This window comes from Musa acuminata, chromosome BXJ3-7 (genome assembly GCF_036884655.1).
Source record: "Musa acuminata AAA Group cultivar baxijiao chromosome BXJ3-7, Cavendish_Baxijiao_AAA, whole genome shotgun sequence".
Classification (NCBI taxonomy): domain Eukaryota; kingdom Viridiplantae; phylum Streptophyta; class Magnoliopsida; order Zingiberales; family Musaceae; genus Musa; species Musa acuminata.
The window spans coordinates 42461471-42489363 of record NC_088355.1 but is presented as its reverse complement, the minus strand read 5'-3'; the positions used below and the strand labels follow the sequence as shown (position 1 = coordinate 42489363).

Below are 27893 nucleotides of genomic sequence, written 5' to 3'. Positions count from 1 at the left end.
GTATTAATTATTTAATCTGTACTTTATGTTGATTAAGGAGTATTAAAATCTGATTTAAACGTGGCTACCGTCCATGTGCTATGGCCCAACCAAGTCGGCAATAACAATTGAACTCGACCAGGGAAACGCGCCCATTACAGGGATCTGGGCGGTGACCGCAGCTTCGGCTCACCGATTGCGGGCTCTACCGACCAAGGCTTCCCTCCGTCTATTTCCTTCCAACGGACGAAGAGCCCTAGTCGACCGGTAACCATGCTAGCTTCGGGCGTTCCGATGGAGGAGGAAGAGCTCCAGAAGGCGGTGGTCGCGTACCTGAGGAAGAAGGGCTTCACCAAAACCGAGATCGCCCTGCAGGAAGAGCAGCAGAACCGCCTCTCCTCTTCCTCCCACCCGGATCTCCCCTTATCCAGGTACGAAGATCCCTCCGCCCGATCCCTTTTTTGTTACCCGACTCTTTTTTTGCCCTTCATATTTTCTATCGAGACCACACGGCAAATCAAGTGAAGGAGCATGGGAGACGCCAAAGAAAAAAAAAAAAAAAAAAAAAAAGGGCATCGGTGGAAGTTGCTAGAACACTTGTAGCTGGTCGCCAAGGATTTTATTTACTGTTCTGTACATATTCCGTCAATTTAACAAACACCAAAACTTCATTGGGTGATCTTATTTTATTGTGCTTTGTAAAGTTTGCATCACCCTGTCTGGTCATACCTTGAATTTTTACAACTCAAGCATTGACAATCTACAAATCAGGGCCACTTATCTTCAATTTAATCTTCACGTAGATGGGCCTATGTTTTTGGAGGGGAAGTCTTTATAATTGCAATTGGTGATCACAAAATTAGTCACCTAAATTTGTAGAGATCTGTGATGTTCGAATATTCTTGGCAGTTTCATTAATGAAGGTCATAACACCACTTGAAAATTCCGAGGAATGAAGTTTTTTAGGTGGATCTGATCGTGGACCGGAGGTTTCTAATGCTGCTTGTTGATATGTGATCAAGCCTTATCTGTATGGAGCTTTATGTAGTAGTAGTAATTTTAGGAAAAATCTCATACAGTATTAATTTCATGTTTTGTTAGTCTATTGTTGCACAAGTAATAGGTCTCAGGTTTGTTCAAGTCCATGTGTGAGCACCATGTACGCCATTTGATGTAATGTAAATGCTTTCTAACTTTTTATAAAAAAATTCATGTGTTGTTAGTATATGCATTTGTTTATTTGTTACTTCAAAAAAATGGAGTCTTTGTCCGCTCAGGGGATATGAATCTTTGTTCAAGAAGCAACCTAAAGAGTTCTTTTGCAGCATTTGATGATTCATCTCACATAGATTCAGTTTGGTTTGTTTGTGTTTGTTTAAGTTGTCCTGATGTTTAGGTTGTCATTCTGCCTAATTCTTGGATAAGACAAAGTTTAGTCAAGATTGGGATTTTTCTTAAGACTTCATTGTCTATTAGCTGGTAGGAAGATTTATCCCACTGCTTGCTGATAAATCTCATGCACTTAGGGAGATCATCTTGGAGGAGCATTCGAGAAGCTTTGCTATTTAATATATTGCTCATCTCAGGGACATAGATAAGTTGATGATCCAATGAAGATAACTGTGTAATGAAGTTATTCATAATAGTGTTTTAAATAAGGGTTCAAATCTTTCATGCATAACTGAAGTTTTACTGTACATCTTAATTCTCAAAGGACACATAATACAATATCTATCTGTCTGTGTTGTATGGTGTTAAGATATTTTTTTTTCTTTACCAGCAAATTGCATGCTAGTTTTACATTCTTGTTTATTTATATGAGTCATTGTTTGACAGATTAGAGAATGATCCGGCACGATATAGCGGTGGTTATAGCAAGCTAAGATCATGGGCTTACAGTTCACTGGATCTGTACAAGGTAATCAATTCCAAATTTGATTACATTTGTATTGGCTTATGGCTTGGTCAATGTAATGGAGGATTTATACGATACATAAATGTTCATGAACTTTGGTTGAATTTACTACAAAGTTTGCATCTTCATTTTTTTTTTTTTGGTGAATATAAGTATACTTTTGTTCTCATTGATAAGGTCACATTGCTATTGGTGTAGACATGATGATGTTCCTGTTCTTTGTAATTTTCATTTATTTGCAAAATACTCTTCTCTTTTTCCTGGTTAAGATTACAATGATCATAATGGCTTATGGTAGAGTGATTTTTGTTACTTGTACCTGTAGGACCTTGTTTATTTGTACATTGCAACCTATGCCTGTACTTGTAGGACCTTGTTAGTGTTATATTATCTTTATAATTTTATGGAACATGAATTTATCTGAATTGCAATTCTCCATTATGAACTTTTGTGCAGCATGAACTACTCCGTGTGCTCTATTCAGTGTACATCCACTGCTTCATGGATCTTGTGGCAGAAGGTCATATGCGAGATGGTATAATTACATCTTTATTCTTTATGTATTTCCCGATTTCTCTTCAATATAATGTTTATTTTTTTATAGACTTTGCTTACAGCTTTACAATTACGATTCTTAATTGTTATAGTATGTTGTTGTGTGGAACCTGCAGCTCGGACTTTTTTCCAAACTTTCCGTGAAGATCATGAACTTATGCATTTGAGGGACTTGCAGAAATTGGAAGGCATTCTTTCTCCCTCACATTTGGAGGTTGTCTAATTTCTTATCTATGTCTTCCACGTTTCTGTTTTGCCGGAAAACCAAAAAATTTAAAATACTGATTATCTTTTCATTGCTGTCTGATTTCTTTTCAGGAAATGGAACTAGCTTGTTCTTTGCGGCAGAACAAAGTTAAAATAAAAATATGTCAGGTGCCATTCTTCTTCATTTTCAAAATTTGTGTCATCAAGTTTTGCTGTTCTGTATTTTGGTGAGGATTAGATAATTTTGATCAACTAAGTTCTATTAAATTAGTTGCATATGCACATATGATGACATATAGAGACATGTATATGGCATAGAAAAAAATACACCCAGTGTTGTTTCATGTTAGTTCTGCCTATTGGAACACTTAAAGGAGTTCCCATCCATATTGTTCACCTCCTTTCCTCTTGTCATTTTAAATCTCTCGCATACCTATGTTTGTGATGCATATTATATATGTCCTAGAATAGATAGTAACCTTTGTTTCATGTATATGCCTACTACACTGTCATTTGTGTTGGTTGTAGTTGATGCTGTATGGAATTTTACAATAACTCATTTTTGTATTGTTTCTCAACCTTTGTTGCTACCAATGTTTAAAATGCTGTCTATACCAGTTGGTACAGGCAATATTTACCAATTTGACATCCAATTGGGATGCATACCATGCGATTTTGCTCATTTCGATAATTATATCGCCCGGGAAGCTCACCCTACCGGATTTACCGGAAGGTAAGAAAACGGGTATTAGGTGGTAAGCCTATGGCTCGGTACCTTTTAAAAAACAATTTTTTGTTCTTTCTCTTTCTTATTTCTTTCCCTTTGTCTTTCTTCTCTGCCTCCTCACAATTCTCTGTCTATTTCTTTATCTTTGTCTCTTTCTTGTTGCCTCCTTCACACCATGTCGCTGTTGCATCAGCACCTCCTCCTCCTCCGCCTTCTTTCTTCCTCTTACTCCTCTACTCTTCTTTGGCTGGAGGTGTTATTGTTTGGCACAAGAGTGTATACCAACACATGGTATATGGTATGCCCAATTGTACTTGTAGCATACTGGTCCGGCCAAGGACCAGTATTTAGTACCAGACCAAGATTTGAAACCCTAGTTGCTGCTACATAAGATTGTTATGTATGTTGGCTGGCATGATTGGCTGTAGACAATAACAGAAGTGTAATGTTAAAATATGTTATTTCTGCAGTTTTACTGATGTTTTTTATAGTTCTTAACCCAAGTATCTGGGAAAGAAGTGGCCGTCCATATTATTTTCTTTTAGATTCTTGATTGTTTCTGTCCTTTTAAGTGTAGTGAATGAACTTGTTATCATTAACTTACAGTGATTTTATGCCAGTGTTGTAGGATATCTGACCACTAAACATTTTCTTTTGTACTTTTATTGCTTGATCAAAGGTACTTTCTGTTATGCCTATGTCATTCATGTTTTTGCATACTCTACTAATTTTAACTCGCAACAGTGGGATATTAATAACTCATTGTCTTGCCAATTCATAGTGGTTTAATAGTATGTTGGTTTAGCTAAAATTTCAGTTTAGACCAATTAATTGCATTATATGGATGGATTGCATGCCATAAACAAATAAATTTAGGCCATAGTTTTTTTGGCTACTCCAGTTTAAAATAAAAGAAAAATAACCTTTGTTAGATGATCCCTTGATCTATTAGAGATTCATGATTTATAGTGATATATGCTTGATTATTTTGATTCATAGTGTAAGGTTCAATACCAGAAAAGGGTCAATGAATCAGGGAAGTAAAGCTTTAAAATTTAGAGGGGACACAAATGTGAATGACAGGTTCCAAGAAAATCTGCCTGTGCCACATTATGCCTACTTGTAAAATAGATAAACATATTAGGGAGTCTATTCATTATATACAAACTGCAGTTTCACTATTCATTGTTCATACTTCAATCATCATGTTATGTGATTAAATGACAAGATGTTATGTACATTATAAATATAGCACCAACATTGTTAATGTTCTGGAATGGCTTTTTCTTTTTATGGTTTTTGATTACAGGCCGCTTAGTTCAATTGTCATTTGACCAGTCAGCTTGGGTAAACCTGTGTTTACTTGTAACTATGTTTTTGAAATACCCTTGTTTTCCGGGTCATTCTAATTTGCAGCTATGAAATAATATATCTTATTTTGAGTATGCAACAGCATAGGTGTTAATTGGCATGACGGGGGCTGTTCTCTTTGTTTTTTTTAATGTAGTATGCGTACGACCTCCTCCTTCAGTACCTTCAGAAGACACAGTCTCTTACCATTCTTGGGATAATCAATGAGCGTATCAATTTTGAAGGTACTGATTCTGTTGATTATCAACACATACATCTTTAAATGTGTATATGCACAAAGAAAGAATCTGCAACATGTTTCATGGATGTTACTTTTCAATCTGTTTCTTTATGTTGTGATTTTCTAATTGGGTCTCTTCAATTGCAATTTGTCAGTCTCCCCTGGACAGCCCATCTCAATTTCTGATGACATGGAGGTTGTAGCTCTAGTCGGAAGTAATCATGATCTAGCTAAACAGATAAATCAGAAGGAAGTTCGTTGGGGGGTGAGTTTTATATTTGTTTTTTATGTTTTCTCCTATTTGCATATGATACTTAAATTGGATGTTTTTTCCCTTCTCCAACAGTATCTTGTTAACTGGAACCTGCAATTATGTATTCCGTGCTCAGTTTGTGACTTCTTGGAGCCTGGATTCTAGGTGGCATAAATGATATTTTAGTATTCTTTAGATATTATTTGGCATAATTGAGATTGTGAATAGATTTGAGAAACTTGGACATGATAAGAAAGATGGAGTAGCTTTACAATTGTCTTATTTGATTGTGATGCTATTAGTAACAAATTGCCTCTGATTTCTGTTACCCTGCAAATAATGAAAAGGAAGATGTGTTAGGACTCTAGCTTGGAGAGTCCTAATTGAGAGGGACATTCATGTAAAAATGTTAGGACTCTAGCTAGGAGAGTCCTAATTGAGAGGGACATTCTGTTAGGACTCTAGCTAGGAGAGTCCTAATTGTGAGGGGCATTCATGTAGGAGGTTTTTTCTTAGAGAAGAATTAGGAGTTGTAAGGGAATAGGAGTCTTGAGTAGGAGTTGTATTAGGAGTTGGTTAGAAGTAAGAGTCTTAAGTAGGAGTCCTATTAGGAGTTAGGGTTTAGAAGCCCATAAATAGCCATGTATTCCTTCTCTTTTCTTAAGCAATAGATGAATCTTTTCTGCAGCCTTTGAGCAGCAACTTGGAGGGAGGAACCCCTATAGAGTTCCAAGGAGGCCGATCCCCTAAAGAGATCAACCCCAAGTTTAGAATCTGCAAGGGTTCTAACAAGATGCTTTAGGGCTGAATAATTTGAGGTAGTCTATCATTAATTTGATTTGCCATTTTTTTGAATATTTCTTCAATATAGCATAGGAGACTTGGTTCAAGTTTCAGAAACAACCTCTCCTTAAATATAGAGGTAAAGCTGCAAGGAGATCTTGGATTGGTGGGACCAGTGATTTAAATAGGCGCACAGGCGAGGCGAGGCGAGGCCCGAGCGCCTCGTGTGTGGACCAAGTGGTGCGCTTCAATGAGGCGTCGCCTGGGTACTTGCCTGAACCCAGGTGCCGAGCGCTTCGGGTGAGTGCTCGGTTCAAATAAGTCAACCAAATCAGACTTTTAAGTCTAGTTCGGTTCAATAACGTAGTTTCTTACCGTCAAAAGCCACCCTTCATGTCCGCGCGACCCCGAGCCAACCCTACCGTTGCTTTTGCTTCCGCCGCCAACGCTTTCTACCATTGCCTTCGCCGCAGACGCAGTGGACCGAGCCTTCCTCTATTGCCAACGGACGGGTCCAACGGTCTAGCATGAGCCCGTAGCTTCCTTCCGCCGCCACTCCGTGTGCAGTTCCTTCCACTGTCTTGGGAAAGGACTGCAAGTTCCTTCGCCATCGATGGACGCCCTCTGGAGATTCTGTTGCTGCCACTGCTACTGTTCGTAGCTTCTGTCGTTGCCACGATTGTCTTAAACTAATCCTCTATCGCCGTTGCTACCAGCTTCTCACTACTGCCTTCTCACCATTGTTGCTGCCACTTTCCATCGGTTTTTATTGTTAGTGACCCTTTTATCCTCCTCTGTTACTGTTACCAGTTCTTTTCTCCCCCTCTAGCTACTATTAACAGTAAGTAATATACTGTTAACAATATATTTTTAATTTAATGTCATATTTTTATTTAAATAATCATATATATTTTTAATTATATTATATATTTTTAATATTTTAATATTTCAGAACGTCTTGCTTCGCTCGGGCGAGTGCCTAGCGCTTCAGGTGTTTTGGGACCTTGGCGCCTAACGCTTTTTAAATCACTGGGTGAGACCTCATGCAATGAGTTGTCCTTTTTAAGATATGATGAATGATTAATTTAGCTAGCATAATTAGATATGGTGATGATAAGTTCAGATGCAAATGGACTAAGAAGCACTGTAAGAGAACTGTGGATGCCTGGGAAATGGATGTTGGATAGTTTCAATTTTCGAAGACTTCCAAATGGCTGCAGTCATATAAATACTAGCTTTCAGCTACCACTGTCTATGTTAAAAGTACCAGCGATTTTCTATGCATACAAAAAAAGTAACTATCATTTGTTTCTTTTCCAAATCTAATCCCATGACATCTTGACTTAGTTTTTCTATTTCCTTTTCCCCTTGGTTGATGTATTATGTTGATCACCATGCTGACGCTATGCCTGTGAATTGCAGACCTAGAAATTTACTTGTCTGTTTTGCTGATTCTAGGCTCTTGACTCTTTGTAGATCGTGCTTCCAGAATGCTATATGAGAAGTTATTAAACTACTGGTGCCTGGGCGCCTTAAATTAGCAACAAACTGGGAACTGATACTAATTTTCTTTTAATACCATAGTCACTAGTTAAGTCACTGAGTATTTTTTTCCTGGTGCTGGATTTGGTGAAGTTTTTGTGGTATCTTTAGAAATTTTTAGCTACATTCACTATTATGTGTCCAAGACAATGCATTCTGTTCTTTGTTTTTTTGTTCTCAGTTGTATTTTGCAAACATTTCTATCTAATAGGTGCTTGCTACAGTTGCTTGAAGATTCAGTTGAAGATCGCCTGGAGAAGGCAAATTCAGATTCTGAAAAGGCTGAGGCTGAAAATAAGGAGCTTGACCCAGAAGATAACAAGGCAAGTAGTTAGCTATAACAATCCATTACCATGATATTATTTCAGATATGGAACTAAAATTGATGATGTGTATTGTATATGCATTTCTTTGCAAATAAAGGTCCATTGGCTGTACCCTATAAATTTAATTGTCATGGTTGAATCTTATAATAGTTGTCCTAAGTGTTCTTTATGAGTGGTGGTTTCATAAGTCAAATCTCCTAAGTTGGAGATTTTCCTGATCCTTATACTTTTTTCCCTTTTAATTGTCTTTCAAAAGTTTCACCAAGCATCATTGATTTTCTGAGTTGTGTTTGAGGAGCATCTGTAACAAATAATTTTTAGAACAGCTCTGAAGTACCCATGTGTAATGTATATGATTCCTTGGTAATTTGCAAGTAATAGCTAACTAGTAAAGAGAGTTGTTGACACGTGTAGAATGATTTACAATGAAAAATTGAAGTGAGCATGATACGTGTGTAGAAATTTCCTGCCTTGAATTTTTGAAATAAGGCTCAAAGAAATGTTTAGCAATCTTCACTAATTATGCTGATGGAATTAATTAGGTCATAATCATCTCAATGTTGTTGTTTACACCTCATGATACATTTTACAATTATTAGTCGTTGCAGTTCTTTTTCAGTTAATTAGGTCATAATAATCTTGACGTTTTTGTATACACCTCATGATGCATTTCACAATTATTTACTCGTTGCACTTCTTTTCAGTTGTCATTGAAACCTAATGTTGATTTTAAGATTTAAGTTATTTAACATTAAAATCAACATGATAATATTTTTTCGCGTGTCTTTTAACCTCAGTTATCTTTTTCTTAAGAAACCATGATGTCATATCTATTTGGGGTTGGCTACATTGTTTTTTCTCAGGGATCCTATCCTAAATACCGGGGTATTGAGTTTGCCATTGGTTTGTGAAACTCTTATATAAGCTCCTCCATCTATCAGCAAACAACATGATCATACTAATCTTGTTAATCCATTTAAAATCAGTGAGTGTGAATTTGATCATGCATATACTGTGTTGTTGTTCCTGTAGAAATCATTATCATTCTAAAATTTTTTCCATCAGAAGAGGTCTGTGGATGGAGGAAAGCAAGCTGCTCCAGTGAAGAAGCCGAAAAAGGACAAGCTTGTAGGTGCAACGGGGAAAAATGTTCGCTCGGAGACAAGCACTGCCCCTGTGGCCCCTCGAGTAAAACCAGATCTAACTTTGCCTATAATGTAATAACATATTGCTTTCTAATCTAATTTCTGCTCTCTTTTTATGTGCTTCCTATTAATTGCATATTGTGATGTGTTGCTGATAGACTAATATTTTTTTGTTTATTCATTTCTGAGATTGTTTTATGAAAAGTTCAAAAATTTCCATTATCTAGTACAGAACAGAACATGTTATAATATTAGAGAATGTGCTATAGTAAAATAATCATGCATGATGGTTTGTTCTAGTTGAAATCATTTGGTAATAAATGTTAACTTTACTGTTGTTCATGCTCTTTATCATAATGCAAAACTTTATGGAGATCCTGATTTGAAATTAGGACTTTCAAATTCCTTCTACAATTATGGCATGCTTAACCATGTACATGATGATTCGGCCACAGTGGAACAGTTCTATCTTCTATATTTTTATTTTTATTTTTCTCATATTCTAAATGTAAATATGTTGAGCAAGACTGAGAGTTGTTTAGTGTCTTTAGAGATTCAATTTCTTGACTAATGTGTATGACATTGTCTTATGATTTTTTGGTTGACTGTACATGCATGGTAGGGCATTCTAGTTGGTGATCTCTAAAATTAATGCAGTGCAATCTGGTCAGGTTTGCTCCATTTGTCAGTTTTATGCACTGATATATTCTGAACATATATCAGTGCATATATGTTCTGAACATTAGTCAAGTATATAGGAAAGAGATCCCAAATATTCTGAACATGATATATTATTGGATGTGTTTTCTTGTTTGCATATAAAAGATGTAACACATCTATCAGAGGACAATCAACTAGAAAAAACATATCTAATGAGCTCCTTCCTCTGGTATGCAACTTATGATGCATTCAGATTGAACAATGTTCCACCTATATGAGGTCAGCCACATGGATCTTTGCCGCCATTGAGCTCAAGATGACAATGCTTAAAAGAACAGATAAATTGAAGGTTAAATCCTATGATTGAGTGGTCAGGCACAATGAATGGTCTTAAAGCAGATTAAAGTAGTGTTTGTAATCTGTGATTTAAAAGCTTTGGCCTTTAAGTTGTTCTCCATAATGTATCATGAAGAGATATTGAAATGTAAATTTTGGCCATATTTTTCATGACATACCATGTGCCTTAACCTAGCTCACTTATGCTTTGAAGTGACCACTTCATGCCTGTGACTCTAATTATAATCATCAGATGACTCTTTTCATATTGAAAGTTTACTATTCCATTTTTGTCATCATGGTTAAATCTTTTCCTGGTTAAAATGTGGTCTTCTTTAGAGCATAACTGAATATCAAGACATTTCCAATGGATGTTTATATAATTTTACAACCAGACATAAAATTGGCTTTGGCCATCTAAGCTGATGCCAATTATCCATCTACATATGTTTTGGTAAGAGCATCTTTTTAAACCTTAAACACTACTTGGTAGGTAGAAGAATCTGTTGTGTTGGTTGCAACCTCATACAGGAGATTCTTGAGTCTATAATGGGGAAGGACAATGCTACGGGAAGTACTATTCCTCTCAGGGCACAAATAAGCCAAATAGCTGGCTGAACATAATTAGCAAATTGCAACCCTAGATAAAATTCTCCTTATAGGTTGTATATTTTAGATTTTTATATTATTCAGACTGTGATTAACTGTCTACTCATTGGATGGCCCAATATTTCATCATATTTCTCAGTTCTGGTTATGTATCCTCTTATAGGATTCAATCTCAAAAGACTTGGCCATTTCAACATTTATATGAGATCTTTGATCAGATAATAATATGGCATTTTAAATTACAACTCCACCAAATCATTTCTTCTAAAATTTTGACATGGTGCCTATTAAACCAAGATGTTTACGCTAAAGCTACACATGATTGGTCATGGACAACAGTTAATTAGAGTGTCATGACTTGATATGAATTGTGGGTATAAGCATTTATACCCTGTTCAGTTATAGGAGCAGTTTTGTTTAAGTTGCCCAAGTCATAGATGATGTACTGAATGTACAATTATGGTCAATTATTATATTTTTATATTGGTCAGTACTGTGAAGGGTTTAAAGCTTTCATGTTCTTTAGTGTCTTCTTTGCCCAAATTATCTTTACAAGGACCTATTGACATTACTTATATTGTTAAATAAGTAAAGATATTTGAAAAATGATGCTGAAATGCTTGTTATCTTTGTTTCTACTATTTTGTTTGTTCAATTACTTAGTAGTTTTATAATTTTCTCTACTCTTTCTAGTCTTAGCTGGCTGATGGTCCCTGTGAGGCCATGATCATTTAGGTGTCTCCTCCAAAACCATGACTATCTGGCAATTTCCCTCCCCTTTCTGATCTCCCATGTAGTTAAAGTTGTGACCACTAAACATGTTTCTAAAAGCAAAAAAAACAATAAACCCAATAAAGACTGTACACTGTCTTATTGTCCAAATCACCAAAAACATCAATAATCCTAAGCTATTTTTGCACTTCATAGGTTCTAATAAGTTGTTTTCAAGTTCTATCTCCAGTTCAGTTCTCTTTTTATCCACTGTATGGATAGTAACTTGCCACAACTGGTTATTAACTTTTATAGGTTGTTGCTAATAAAGGTTTATCTTATTCACTATGCCAGGCCCATGGAAGTAGAAAAAGCAATTCTGGAGGATCTACGTAATCGTGTGCAATTGAGTAGCTCAACGCTGCCATCCATATGCTTCTATACTTTCATCAACGCACATAATGGGTAAGAGTGTAAAAAGTTTCCATATGCCGTGTAACGTTAGGCTTTCTAGAGCAATTCTTGCTTGCAATTGCGACTTGATTTTTTTCTGTTGAATGTTTGCCAGATTAAATTGTTCAGCTATATCCCAAGATGGGTCATTGGTTGCTGGTGGATTTTCTGATTCATCTCTGAAGGTTGTATTTGTCTATTAAATGTCACATTTTTTCAATATTATTATTTCTTATTAAAAAATCAATATACATTTTGCATAGAATATAAACTTTGAAATAGTTTTCTCATACTTATTGTCTTTAATTTCTGTAGGTGTGGGACATGTCAAAGATTGGCCAATCAGCTAAACCTGTTAGTATCACTCTGTGTTGTTATTCCCATAGAAATTTATATGAATGATAATGATATTAATTAAAATTTGTTTCAGGTAATAAGAAATGCTTTCTTTTTCTTTGTTGAAAAAATTCTGGAAATATATGAGCTAGAGTTCTTTTTAATTCCATGCAATTACTATGCAGAATGACGTTTATCACATAAGCAATGAAGACAGGACTTGTTCTATTGTTGTCTATCATATAGTCGATGCTTTTGGTGATATGGGCTAAGCCTAAACTAATTGTAACAACTACTTAATTCTTAAAAGGTTATTTAAACATCGATCCCAACCATTGGGTGTCTTTTAGCACTCAATATAAGATGATTCGTCTGTTGTCATCATTGTATAGATTATTGCATAGAACTTCCTGAGGTCAGTGAAGGCTTTCTGAAATATGTTGAGCCCAGGGATGCCATCTCAAACTATGCATGCCTTGCAAACCAGATCTTGATTGTTTTCAGTCAGACAAACTGGGCCAGCTGGCTTGTTGTGCCATGCTTATGGCAAGTATATATTTTCTCTTGTAAAGCTCAACATTTGCAAGCCTAACAAATCAGATATCTTTTTCTTCCCAATAAATTTGGTTTTGACCTACCAACTTGACGTGACCTGTTTCATTTGTTGTACAGAATGGTTCCATTTTGGGGAACCTTAATCCACTACTGGAACTGATTAGGATTTTTACAGTCTTTTGATAGTTGTACTACCACACCTAGCCCAACCTGACTTGATCTGCTGCCAACCAAAACTAAGCAACATGGAAGAAATCTTTCTACATGCTGGTACACAGGATTTTTACGGAACATATCTGACATGCTATGCATGTGGAAATTTTCTTTGTTGTTTATCTTTCCACTGTGTTGAATGGTGAATTTTGAATAATTGAACATAATTTATTTTCCATTTCATATGTGCATAACTCTAACAGATGCATCATGTTCAAATTAGTTTCAATCGATCTTTTCTTGCCTTGATTAAACAAGAAGGCCATGTTGATTATACTTTAGCTGCTTTCTTAAAATGGAAAATTTTCATTTATTGTAAAGCAATTCTATTTAATTTGCAGGGAGAAAATGATTCCATTCCAAGTGAGCATTTTTTGGGAACAGAGGGTGAAGGGTCCTACACGTTATTTCATGGTCACTCTGGTCCTATATATTCAGCTACCTTTAGTCCTCTTGGAGATTTTCTGTTGTCTTCCTCATCAGATTCCACCAGTAAGTTATCTTTGAAATGTTAATTATCTTTTAATCATTCTGGAGTTTCTTGTTTGTGACGTCTGGTGCTCTTATTGTCTTGCTGCAGTTCGATTATGGAGCACCAATCTGAATGCAAATCTTGTCTGCTACAAAGGGCATAATTACCCTGTATGGGACGTGCAAGTAAGAACAATAAATCTGTTGTTGTTGTTCTGATTACTATTCTTATACTCACTATTATTGTTAGTGTGTGTGCACATACTTGTTATGAAAAAGGTAGATTTTGTTATTCTCAAGATATTTGTTCAATTTTACATTTATTATTTAAATTATTATTATTATGCCATTTTCAATTGCATTTATTTTGGCAAACAACATAATGGAGCATACTAAGTAGACCTTTTCTGGTTGTATGAATTATAAGAAACAGATGCAAATTGATAGGGTGACAAATATTTTGCAATGTCTAACACATGAATAGAATCCCCAATAAACAATTGTTTTTGGAAATTTGTCTTCACGTCACACTAACATTTATTTTCTCTTGTCAATTTGTTGGTAAAATGTAATACAACAGATTGCTGATATATGGTAATGTTATCACAATAACACATCCTGCATATTGTGTTAGAATGTTGCTTGTGAACAACATGGTCTGCATGAAAAAAGAGATTATTAGATGGATGAGGGATATCAAATTCTCCATATTCATAGCCATTATTTGTGCCCCTGGTAGTATGTCAACATTGATTTCTTGTGTGCTTGGGTTATTTTAGGCCGATCAATATGGCTTTGAATCTTCTTTGGTTTGTCTTGAAGTTGAAAATCAAATGTGAAACAGTGTGCATCAGCATCATATCTTTTTCAGTGAAATCCATGCTTTCAAGATGAAGCAGATCATTGGCCGATGCCAATTTTTTTGTCCAATACTGAGATATTTGGAGGCTATCACTTGTCTGTGGAATCTGTATAGCCATGTCTTATCTTTGCCATCCCCTTCTACCTATTATCGACTATAACTTGTAACATTACACATTAATTAGCAAAAGTTTCACCTAGATCAGTCAAGTTTTCATCATAATTTCAGGAAATTGATGATGAAAAACTTTTAATGTGGTTTTGAGCTTTCCAATAATTACTAAAGGTAAATCTGAGGGAAGCAATAAGACATAACATGATTGTTCTCATAAGTATCTAGATTTAGGTAGAGCTTAATGGTGGAATAAAATTTTAACTAGTTGAACCCAGCAGGTAGTTAAGCCTTTTTTTGTGACATAATAATGCCTAGTATGACGAGTGCTGTGCAATTAGATAGAGATTCCTATCAGTTAGCATGATTGAACAGACACTTCTAGCTGCAAACTGCCACAGGTTGGTTGTATAGTAGAAGTGAGAAATAGGGAAGGTAAGAAAATGAGGAGTACAAGGAGGAAACAGAAAGAAACAAATGGGAATAGAGACATTAAAAAGTGGGTTTTGGAGCCCAAGTGTAATCAAATCAAATATTTGAGATTGAGATTTAAATTTTGTTTTCCTTACTTGCCATCATAATTTAGGAAATCTTAATCTACTTCCTTGTTTGTTGATATGAATTAAGGAAATAACTATTAAGTATTCCAAATATGATAATATCATATTTGTTAGTATATTAAATGGAAATAATTTATATTAAATAAATACGAAAATTAAAATTTATTTCCCTTGATAGAGGCTCACCTCCTCCTATTTAAAGGGGAGGGATCTCTCTCCTTCGTTCCTCACCTAGTCGAGACTGGCAGCGGGGGGAACGAGGAGTTACACCCTATTGACAAGAGAACGAGGAGTTACACCATGTTGACAAGAAGTAGGTTTTCCCTACCTTTCTTAAAAGTTTTAGCTTTTATTTTGATTCTTTAAATGTTGAAAGTTTTATAGTTTGAAAAATGTGTATCAATTCTTTAAATGTCAAATTTTTTTGTATTAAAGTAATCAGTTAAAGTTTTCAAAATATTCTCTGACCCATGATTAAGGTTTTTATTGTAGAATTAAATATGTTAAAAAGGTATATGTTTTATATGATATATTTTCTGTATTACAGTTTATCTTTAATCTTATCTGGATTAAAATCTTGTTAGACTAGAATATGTTATCTAAAATCCCTTTTTGATATTCTTTAATCTGAATTTTAAAATATATTATTCTGAATGATTTAAAATATGACTAGAATATGTTGAAATTTTATGTGTTGAAAACATGATTTTTATTTGAATTTAGAAAGCTATTTCCTTGTGTTAAAAACTTATCTCCTAGTCCCTCTTTTAATGTCTTATGATTTCTAATCAAATTGAGAATGTTATTTCTTTGTATTAAAACTTTTCTCTTCATCTATCTTTTAATGCATTATTATGTTTTCATATATGTTGTTAATGGGTATATGCTATGACTAGTCCATGGGCTAAGGCTGGATCAGTTTTATGTAATGCATGCTCAATCATGTATAATGCACATGACCAATAGATGGACTGGCTCAATCTAGCCCAATATTATTGTTGAACTTGAGCCCAAATATTGATTGAATTAAACTATACTTGATTAGTCTAGATCAATTCAGGGTGATTCCGAATTGATTGACTTATTCAAGTTAGTTTAACCTAAATTGAACTTAATCTAATCTAAATTATACTAGTCTAGGGTGGTTCCAGACCAGTTAAATAAGGATTAGAGATCAGTTCAGTTAGGCTCTAGTAAATCGAGTTCAATTGAATCGATTAAACTAGAGTTCAAGTCAATTGAGGGTTAATTTATATTATTTGATATTGATGATTTTTGAAAGAGATGTTTTAAATATGTTATTTCATCCCGAAATGGATATGACCAGTGTGAGATTATATTCCTGCCGAGAGCAGGTAGGGCGATTCCCTTCGGGGATTAGCGGGCCGTCAGACGTGGCGGCTGGACGGTTCCTCCATCCGCTGTTGGGAGGAACGTGTCCCCACTTTGGCGGGTGTGGGACACCACTCCATCCGCTGTTGGGAGTGTGATATGAGTTTGCCTCCATCCGCTGTTGAGAGAACACAAACTCATCCCGTAGGATAAAGCCTCTCCATCCGCTGTTGGGGGAGTGCTCCTTCGGGTACTTGATATACGCCAATGGGATGATTGATTGAATTTTGATCATGTATTTATCTTGATTTGACTTTTGGGGTTCCTACTCAGCGTTGCTGAATTTTCTTTGTTTTTGATTTTCAGAGCAGCCTCCCTCTAGTACTAAATCGGATTCCAGTGGAGAGCGAACATTCCTCTATCGCTAGGTAGAGCCACTTGGATGACTCTTGAAGTTAACTTTTCTATTTGTAATTTGATGAATAAATGAATTGTAATAAATGGTTATAGATGATGAATAAAGTGATGTTTATTTATTTGGCCTGTGTGAAAATATATGAAAAAAAAAAAAAAAAAAAAAATTCAGGATGTGACAATTTTTATGGTATCAGAGCGTGGTCTAGGGCCTGTAGGTGTATTAGGTCCCTTGATTGACTTTAACCAATGATTGTCTTTAACCTATTATAAGAGTAATAGAGCCAATTCCAAAGATTAGTGGTTTTATCACTCGGGGTGCTCATGGTCGCAATGCTACTAGTGTATGCACTCGGAGAGGTGTTCATACAAATAATAAGTTGGAAACTCTTTGATCAGATATATAGAAACTATGTTATTACTATTAAAGGTCATGATTTGCTAGTAGATCTTATTATACTAGAATTTCAAGATTTCGATGCTATCTTGGGTATGGACTAACTTTCAACCTACCATGCAAATGTCGATTGTTTCCGGAAGACTATTACTTTTTCACCCTTAGATCAACCATCTTTCAAGTTCATTGGGATTCAGGAAAAGTTCCCTTATATTATTTCAGCTTTGAGTGCTACCCAATTATTACTCAAAGGATGTCAGGGATACTTGACCTTTATTTTTGGAGAAGAATATAAGAAGCCAGTATTAAAGGACATCCCGGGATTTTCCAGATGTTTTTCCCGAAAATCTACTTGCACTACTACAAAATAGATAGATTGAATTTACAATTGATCTTCTACCTGGTACTGCACCTATTTCTAAACCTCCATATAGAATGACACCAATTGAGTTGGAGTTAAAGAAACAGATCCAAGAGCTTTTGGACAAGGGTTTTATTCGACCTAGTGTATCCCCTTGGGGTGCCCCTGTCCTATTTGTGAAGAAGAAAGATGGATCTATGCGACTATGCATCGATTTTAGACAACTCAACCAAGTGACCATAAAGAATAAATATCCTCTTCCTCGAATAGATGACTTGTTTGATCAACTTCAAGGTACTCAGGTATACTCAAAGATTGATTTGAGATCTGGGTATCATCAACTAAAGATAAGAGAAGGAGACATACAGAAAACTGCCTTTAGAACAAGATATGGTCATTATGAATTCTTAGTAATGCCTTTTGGACTCACAAATGCACCAGCTGCCTTCATGGATCTCATGAATAGAGTATTCCACCCTTATCTCGATAAATTTGTAATTGTGTTTATTGATGATATCTTGATCTACTCCAAAAGCATAGCAGAGCATGAACACCATCTTAAGACAGTTCTGGAAGTCCTAAGGCGAGAGAAACTATATGCCAAGTTAAGTAAGTGTAACTTTTGGCTCAATGAAATTATGTTTCTCGGTCATATAATTTCGAGCGCTGGTATATCTGTTGACCCTCACAAGATTGAAGCTGTGATAAAATGGAAGCAGCCTTCTAATGTTTCAGAGATTAGAAGCTTCTTGGGTTTGGTTGGATACTATAGAAGATTCGTAGAAGGCTTTTCAAAAATAGCAGCACCATTGACCAAGTTGACACAAAAGAACATAAAATTCATGTGGGATGATAAATGTCAACAAAGTTTTCAAGAATTGAAGAAGAAATTAACCAGTGCTCCTATCTTGGTGATTCCTTCAGGGGGAGAAGGTTTTGTAGTGTATAGTAATGCCTCACTACAAGGGCTTGGTTACGTTCTAATACAAAACGAGAGGGTAGTTGCTTATGCATCGAGGTAATTAAAGCCTCATGAGAAGAACTATCCTACTCATGACTTAGAGTTAGCAACTATCATTTCTGCACTGAAAATTTGGAGGCATTATCTCTATGGACAGACTTTTGAAATCTTCACGGATCATAAGAGTCTCAAATATATTTTCACACAGAAAGATTTAAATATGAGACAAAGAAGGTGGTTGGACTTTCTAAAGGATTATGATTTTAATATCAACTACCATCCTGGGAAAGCTAATGTAGTTGCTGATGCCTTAAGCAGAAATACCTATAGTCTTGTAGCCTATATGAATATTCAAAGGAATTCTATGATGACGGAATTGGCAGACTTAAAACTTAAACTTTTATCGGAGACAAATAAAGGTTTTCTTGCGTGTCTGATGGCACAATCATATTTGGTGGAAAAGGTTAAAGAAAATCAGAAGGAAGATACATATCTTCAAATGATAGTTAAGGACATAGCTCAAGGATCTAGATCTGAATTCCTCCAAGCCGAAGATGGTTCTATTACATTCCACAATTGACTTTGTGTTCCCGAAAGCCATCCAGTAAAGATGCAATTATTAGAGGAGGCACATAGATCAAAATTTAATATCCATCCCGGGACTACTAAGATGTATCGAGATTTACGCCAAAACTATTGGTGGCGTGGTATGAAGAGAGATATAGCAGAGTTTGTTTCTAAATGTCTGATATGTCAACAGGTGAAGATAGAACATCGAGTACCTGCGGGAAAGTTGCAAAGGATTTCGATTCCTGAATGGAAGTGGGAGCAAGTCACTATGGATTTTGTGATAGGATTACCCAAGACTGTGAAAGGATATGATGGAATTTGGGTAATAGTAGACAGACTTACTAAATCTGCTCACTTCCTTCCTATTAACAAGAAGTATTCATTGGATAAACTAGCAAGCTTATATATTAAGGAAATCATTCGATATCATGGGGTGCCAGTTAGCATTATCTCAGATAGAGATCCAAGATTCACCTCTAAATTTTGGGGAAGTCTACAAAAATCTTTGGGCACGCAGTTAAAATTTAGTACAGCTTTTCACCCCCAAACTGATGGCCAATCTGAAAGGACAATACAAACTCTTGAAGATCTCTTAAGAGCATGTGCTTTAGACTTTGGTGGGAGTTGGGATATGCACTTGCATCTAATTGAGTTTTCTTATAATAATAGTTACCACTCTAGCATACAGATGGCTCCATTTGAAGCTCTTTATGGAAGAAAGTGCAGATCACCTGTATATTGGGATGAGGTGGGAGAACGGAAGCTTTTGGGGCCTCAATTAATTCAAAAAGATGCTGATAATATTCGAATTATACGCCAAAGATTATTAACAGCTCAAAGTCGTCAGAAAAGTTATGCAGATCGAAGGCGAAGAGATCTAGAGTTCGGAATTGGTGAGCACGTCTTCTTAAAGGTGTCGCCAACCAAGGGAGTTATGAGGTTTGGTCAAAGGGGAAAGTTAGCCCCAAGATTTATTGGCCCATTTGAGATCTTACAAAAGGTTGGGCCTGTAGCATACAGATTGGCATTGCCCCCGGCTTTGGCTAGCATCCATGATGTATTCCACGTGTCAATGCTTCGAAGATATATCAGGGATCCATCACATGTCATTTCTTACGAACCTCTACAACTACAAGATGATGCCACTTTTAGAGAACAACCAACCCAGATCTTGGAAAGGAAAGAACATGTTCTAAGGAACAAAATTATACCTTTGGTAAAGATTTGTTGGCAACACCATTCAGACCGAGAGGCAACATGGGAAAGAGAAGAAGATATGCGAGAGCAGTATCCTCATCTATTCTACTAAGGTAAGCTAAATTTGGGGACCAAATTTCCTATAGGAGGGGAGAAATGTAATCAAATCAAATATTTGAGATTGAGATTTAAATTTTGTTTTCCTTACTTGCCATCATAATTTAGGAAATCTTAATCTACTTCCTTGTTTGTTGATATGAATTAAGGAAATAACTATTAAGTATTCCAAATATGATAATATCATATTTGTTAGTATATTAAATGGAAATAATTTATATTAAATAAATACGAAAATTAAAATTTATTTCCCTTGATAGAGGCTCACCTCCTCCTATTTAAAGGGGAGGGATCTCTCTCCTTCGTTCCTCACCTAGTCGAGACTGGCAGCGGGGGGAACGAGGAGTTACACCCTATTGACAAGAGAACGAGGAGTTACACCATGTTGACAAGAAGTAGGTTTTCCCTACCTTTCTTAAAAGTTTTAGCTTTTATTTTGATTCTTTAAATGTTGAAAGTTTTATAGTTTGAAAAATGTGTATCAATTCTTTAAATGTCAAATTTTTTTGTATTAAAGTAATCAGTTAAAGTTTTCAAAATATTCTCTGACCCATGATTAAGGTTTTTATTGTAGAATTAAATATGTTAAAAAGGTATATGTTTTATATGATATATTTTCTGTATTACAGTTTATCTTTAATCTTATCTGGATTAAAATCTTGTTAGACTAGAATATGTTATCTAAAATCCCTTTTTGATATTCTTTAATCTGAATTTTAAAATATATTATTCTGAATGATTTAAAATATGACTAGAATATGTTGAAATTTTATGTGTTGAAAACATGATTTTTATTTGAATTTAGAAAGCTATTTCCTTGTGTTAAAAACTTATCTCCTAGTCCCTCTTTTAATGTCTTATGATTTCTAATCAAATTGAGAATGTTATTTCTTTGTATTAAAACTTTTCTCTTCATCTATCTTTTAATGCATTATTATGTTTTCATATATGTTGTTAATGGGTATATGCTATGACTAGTCCATGGGCTAAGGCTGGATCAGTTTTATGTAATGCATGCTCAATCATGTATAATGCACATGACCAATAGATGGACTGGCTCAATCTAGCCCAATATTATTGTTGAACTTGAGCCCAAATATTGATTGAATTAAACTATACTTGATTAGTCTAGATCAATTCAGGGTGATTCCGAATTGATTGACTTATTCAAGTTAGTTTAACCTAAATTGAACTTAATCTAGTCTAAATTATACTAGTCTAGGGTGGTTCCAGACCAGTTAAATAAGGATTAGAGATCAGTTCAGTTAGGCTATAGTAAATCGAGTTCAATTGAATCGATTAAACTAGAGTTCAAGTCAATTGAGGGTTAATTTATATTATTTGATTTGATGATTTTTGAAAGAGATGTTTTAAATATGTTATTTCATCCCGAAATGGATATGACCAGTGTGAGATTATATTCCTGCCGAGAGCAGGTAGGGCGATTCCCTTCGGGGATTAGCGGGCCGTCAGACGTGGCGGCTGGACGGTTCCTCCATCCGCTGTTGGGAGGAACGTGTCCCCACTTTGGCGGGTGTGGGACACCACTCCATCCGCTGTTGGGAGAACACAAACTCATCCCGTAGGATAAAGCCTCTCCATCCGCTGTTGGGGGAGTGCTCCTTCGGGTACTTGATATACGCCAATGGGATGATTGATTGAATTTTGATCATGTATTTATCTTGATTTGACTTTTGGGGTTCCTACTCAGCGTTGCTGAATTTTCTTTGTTTTTGATTTTCAGAGCAGCCTCTCTCTAGTACTAAATCGGATTCCAGTGGAGAGCGAACATTCCTCTATCGCTAGGTAGAGCCACTTGGATGACTCTTGAAGTTAACTTTTCTATTTGTAATTTGATGAATAAATGAATTGTAATAAATGGTTATAGATGATGAATAAAGTGATGTTTATTTATTTGACCTGTGTGAAAATATATGAAAAAAAAAAAAAAAAATTCAAGATGTGACACCAAGGAATTTTCTCTTTTGGGTATTGCAATAAATATGATCGCAGATACAATTGTCTCGTAGGAGCTATTCCTAAATAGACAAAACCAGCCCCCTAAACTTGATTAGAACTCTTTAAGATATGAGATGAAAACCTGGTAGGCAGTCTGCCTTCTTTTAGTAAACTACTTTATTACAAGAAATGTCTCTAATTGGAAAATTGACTCAAATAATAAGTATCTGAATTAGGCTCAAGATTTCAAAATTGTAATATACTTGGCTCTCTTTACAACAAACAAAAATTTCTTAAATTATCTTATCGGATTTTAGGAAATTAGAGATATGATGTAGACTTAATGTAACTTGTATCTAGACACCATGGACTCATTTAAATCAAGTCAACAAATCCCTTGCTGTATTAACTTTTACTCTATGTGCTTATGATGTCTTTATTTTAGGTGCTTAGACACCATTCCCATTTTAAAAATGTTTGTACCTCCTCTTTAGTGACTTGACTAACCAACTTATCATTGCATCAAGATTGACTTTGCAAGTGGTGGGTTGCCAATAGGACTGAGTCAAACCTGTTTAGTAGCTTAATACACAACAGGCCTTTGTAATTAGTTGCAACTTGCACAGGTCTAATTGTAAAACGTGAATTTAGGGTTAGTGTCCTTTGATTTTTTTTGCAAATTGGATCCTGAGTCACATACATTTCTTCGATCAGATCATTGAGGTGGCCTTTCCATCACATAAGCTTTGGGTTCAACATAAAATTGGGGTTAGTGTCTTTGATCTGTTTGCAAACTGAATACTTATCACATCCTTTTCTTCAATCAGATGGTTGAGGTGGCCTTTTCATCACATAGGCTTTGAGTTTATTCATTCATAATATTTTCTCTTTTTGGTTCCATCTGGGTTCATCATCTCCAGTCAGATGTTTTTGTTTCATGAGATGAGTGGATCTATTACTACTTGCAAGCATCAGCTTCTGCTGTAGCATCTGAATCAAATAGAAATAGTATGGAAGATACAGGTGTATTGTAAAAGGAAGTGTGAAAATGTGGGAAAAGGGTAGAGAATAGTGTAATGGGGGTTTGTTGCTATTAGTTTAATTTGTTTCAAGCTTATTCCTTATCTCTCTTCCAAGGGAGTTGTTTAGGGGATCTACCAATGTTCTTTTTGGAACAATATTAGAACAATTGTTCTCAGAGATATAACAATGAGACTGCTGTGTAAGAGGATTACTAGCATTTTGTGATCCTTTTTATGGTAGAAAATATCTAACAGATTATATCTGATCTCTTGATTGACTAGAATAGCCTTTATAAGATATAATGAAGCTGTAGATTCCAACTAGCTCTTTAGGCTATAAATTAATATGTAACAGGTTGCTGCCCTATCATTTTGGAAAGACTCGCTTAACAGGTTGCTATAGATTGATATTTATAAAGAGTCTAGTGCTAGCCTATCTTCTTTGTTTATGTAAGGGCTGATTTTTAGCTTGGAGTTTCTTATTGATTTTACCTGATCTTTATCTATGTTTAAGTAGTTCATGTTTGTTGGGAGAAATTTTTTCTGTTAATTTAAACTCATTTATACCACCTTTGTTCTTTATAGTGCTCTAACTAATTGTTGCTTGATGGTTCTCTCTGTGTCCTGGCTGCTCTCTTGAAGTCCTTAAGGGATAGAATCCAGCTCCACTTAGATAAATTGTCTTTTTATCCCTTTGTGTCTTATATACTATATGGTTGCCTTGTACGAGACCGTATCTTGTTACAATATTTTTATGGTGCAGTTTAGCCCAGTCGGCCACTATTTTGCTAGTTCTTCACATGATCGGACTGCTAGGATTTGGTCCATGGACAGAATCCAACCTCTAAGAATAATGGCTGGACATCTTTCTGATGTTGACGTAAGTATATAAGCAAATGTAATAATGTTTACTTATATGTAGAAATCATCAATGTGATTGTAGTTTGTGAGTGTGTTCATAAATGTATGACTAGTTCAGTAGTTAATTGAGTAGTTGAACTGATGCAACTAAATGATTGGCTAAATTGCAAAGGTTTAAAAAACATCACTGTTTTTGTTTGATTGACTAAATTGAGTAGTCTTTGAACATCACTTTCATGTTGATATGTTCCCTTTTTGTTTAATTGCTTGTAGGATCCTACATTTTTTTGAAAGTTGCCTGGTATTGACTGGTCAAATTTCATCAACTGAAATAATTGCAGGGCTATCTGTTTAGGCCATGTCTGATGTCAATGAAATATGTTACAGTAAATCAAATTGCAAATAATTTGTTTCAGTGCCTTTGATGTGACTTTCATGAATAATGATCTTGTAATTACATTTATGTCGATACTTTTCTTATATGGTAATCAATGCAAATTGTTAGCTCTCCAGTTTTGCCTAGAACATGCGAAATATATGCTCATGATTTTTTTTGTTTACCTGGTTATGTGCAGTTTAAATCATGGCTTCCTATCTGTAACGATAACCGAGTTCTCATTAAGCTGCTTAATACAAAGCTTTGGCATTTGCTAGATTATTGCTTGCTTTTCCATCATTGATCTTCTTTTCATGGGACACTTGCTGTCCTTGTCTTATGTTTCATGTCTTCCTTATTTTTGTCTGTGTTGTGCGCATTTTTCTTAATAGGTTGTTTAATAGTTATTCATGTGTGTGCTTCAGTGTGTGCAATGGCATGTCAATTGCAATTATGTTGCAACTGGTTCTAGTGACAAAACTGTCAGACTATGGGATGTACAAAGTGGGGAATGTGTACGCATTTTTATTGGTCATAGGAGCACAGTTTTGTCATTGGCAATGTCTCCTGATGGGCGATTTATGGCTTCTGGTGATGAAGACGGTACCATCATGATGTGGGACCTCTCAAGTGGTCGTTGTATTTCACCATTGATGGGGCACAGCTCGTGTGTCTGGACACTTGCTTTCAGGTGATCTATGCATTCTTTTGTTTTTTTCAGAGTGGAAAAACAAATTAACCTGATTATAATTCTTGAGAGTCAGGAATGTACACTGATAGGCCTGGTGTTTTTGAAATGCTACAAACATATACTTTCATCTGATGATTGCCTTGGAGGCATTTATAGTAATTAGTCTTCTATGATGCAGTCGTGAAGGATCACTGCTTGCTTCTGGTGCAGCTGATTGTACAGTGAAATTATGGGATGTCACTACCAGCATGAAGGGACAAAAGATAGAGGAGAGGTATGTTCAGTTCCATCTTGTTCTATCTGGGTAATTTGCTTTCAAAAAATTGACCGAAACCTTATAAAAAATTGTCCAGCAAACCTAGCAGCATTAATCGGCTGAGACTATTGAAAGCTCTCCCTACCAAATCCACACCTGTATATTCATTGCAGGTAATATCTTTTGTGTATGTTGTCTTGCTTTATTGTGTATACTGATGGTCCTGTACCTCTTCGGTAGTTTTCAAGGAGAAATCTTTTGTTTTCTGCTGGAGCACTTTCAAAGTGCTAATGGAAATGCTGTTTGAGTTGCATATGACATGGATATAGGTAAGATCTTAAGCTTAATGCAGTTAATTAAATTTTACATATGCATTGTCTTTTCTTAGTGAGTTTGGTGAGCTTTCCTTTCTGCAGTCTTTGTTTATTTTTTTTTCCTTTTCCTGCCTTGTGTTTTAGTCATCAATACAATAATTGGGTACTATCGTTATATGGCTTTTTAAGTCTTCAATATTAGTTAACTCTCACTTTCTACAAAAATTTTGTTCTTGGTGGTATGGGTCAGAATCTGCACCGCTAGAAGTGGTGACTATTTCTGATGGGAGAAAGAAACTGGAGCAGCCCGCTATCCAGCAGTGGATGTCGAGCTTCAAGTTGTTGGCTGTTCTTGAAAAATGTGGTACTGATCGATGCAAACAGCATATGTAGGTGATGGGAGCGCTGCCATTGTTTGTTTGCAACATTCAGACAAGCTGAATCTAATATGGACAGGAATTTTTGTTGAAGCCTTGAAATTGTTAACAGATCAGGGTTCTTAAAATTTGATTTGTGTCCCTTAAAATTGTTCATGAAGCTGAGCCTTCACATATATGAATGCTAATTTAGATCTTTTCAATCTTCGAGACTCTGTGATATCAATGTATGTGAATTAATTCTAAGGGTCTGAAGGTATTTACTTGATTTTTAAATTTAAAATTATTCGTTATATGTTTTTTCTTGGTATGTGTCAAATTGTTGTTAACAAATTTAATTGTAGGCATTCTTACAAGTTTTTTTATTTCAATTTGCGTAAGTAATTTCATACTAGTACGTCCAAGTCTTCTATCATAAAGTAAAAAATAAATTATATAATAAAAATTGAAGACTTAAAAACTATCATAGATTTTTTAAAACTATCATAGATTTATTTTTATTTAGTGTTTATATGATGCATGAGATTCAAATTTAACATTATATTTTTATTATAAAATTTGGTTAATGTTTATTAAATTATGTTTTAAATTTTTTTATCAATTGATTTGAATTGTTATTAATATTTTTAATTTTTTTATTATTATCTTGGTAGGTAACACATCCTCAAATTATTATCTCTGATCTTATGCGTGGTTAGAATTGTCTTTCTAACCTGACTTTAAATTATTTATGATAAATTAATTTTGGATAATTATATTTTTTTAACAGAGCATGTGTAATTACACTTAGTGACCAAATTTTCTTTAAAAGTTACATTTAGCTTTTATATAATCGTGGCGTTCCCCACCAGCCACCGAAACGCCTTCCCTGTCACGATCCTAGAGCGATCATCACACATGCATCCAAACCCTAGATCTAGAAACCAACCAAAGAAGGGCGCAGATCTCTTTAATCGTCTAGGGTTTTCACCGGTGGAGAGGACTCCGACGGGGACGCGGGGAAGAGAGGCATGTCGGTGGGGATGGATTGGACGACTCACGCCTTGCATTGAGGAGCGAGAGCAAAGCAGATTCGAAGGTAGAAGAGAGCAAGCACAAAAGAGGGACGCGGGATTCATTCTCTCTATCTCTCCCACTCAGCTTGCGGGGGAGGAGGGAGAGTGACAACTTTGATGCAGAGGACACGGTTGAGGCGTCCGTACTTACACAGGAGGAGGAGGAGTTTGCCACAAACGCACCGTAGTTTCCCGTGCTTTCCACGTTTTGTACGTGCCTACGAGATCCGGACCGCCGAATCAGTCACCTATGACAATAGTCAGGCTGATGTCAGAAGGAGGAAACCACGTCACCCCGCCCAGCGGAGCTCTTTGGGTCTGCAATGACTCAACCGGGGAAGTTGTCAGGGTTGATCGGAATCTCGGGGGCCTCGAGTCCATGCCACGCGAGCCCACTCATCACCTCATCGAGGTGGCATCACTAACGATACTCAGTAGCAGTAGAGCCGGCCGACGGTACGCAGCATACCTCGTCACACCCGACTCGTCTCCCTGCCTCAAGCCTCCGGACCCAAAGTGGGCCCACGGGTGCATACGCCTTATTCTCCGTCTTGCCCCTGCATATCCCAACGGCTATTACCGCACAAACCAGATAGATATCCAAGTCAGTAGCACAGGTAAAGATTTGTACTACGATCCATTTGAAATGCTGAAAAAAAAAATTAATTTGCAGTGCAAATTGCATTTTGAAGATTTAAATAATAAAATACAGCAAAAAAGGGCAAACAACAAC

At 35.8% G+C, this 27893-nt stretch overlaps 1 protein-coding gene across 5 annotated transcripts; it reads left to right on the top strand.

Moving 5' to 3' along the window:
- Positions 1-128: 128 nt before the first annotated feature.
- On the top strand, positions 129-26400 carry LOC103993057 (transcription initiation factor TFIID subunit 5). Of its 5 annotated transcripts, none has more exons than XM_065160748.1 (21): positions 129-410; positions 1816-1897; positions 2351-2429; positions 2566-2663; positions 2768-2824; positions 4891-4978; positions 5130-5239; positions 7777-7875; positions 8947-9095; positions 11694-11804; positions 11908-11977; positions 12108-12146; positions 13238-13388; positions 13477-13553; positions 21994-22055; positions 23999-24110; positions 24893-25158; positions 25337-25432; positions 25512-25587; positions 25655-25743; positions 25979-26400. In XM_065160748.1, exons 1-20 carry the CDS (start codon positions 253-255, stop codon positions 25703-25705), a joined length of 2031 nt encoding a protein of 676 aa, XP_065016820.1. In that variant the 5' UTR covers positions 129-252; the 3' UTR covers positions 25706-25743; positions 25979-26400. The 5 variants fall into 5 exon arrangements, with proteins under 5 accessions (XP_065016820.1, XP_065016819.1, XP_065016821.1 ...); XM_065160747.1 differs by having other exon boundaries at positions 130-410; positions 8944-9095; XM_009412983.3 differs by lacking the exon at positions 21994-22055 and having other exon boundaries at positions 232-410; positions 8944-9095; positions 23994-24110.
- The last annotated feature ends 1493 nt before the right edge of the window (positions 26401-27893 follow it).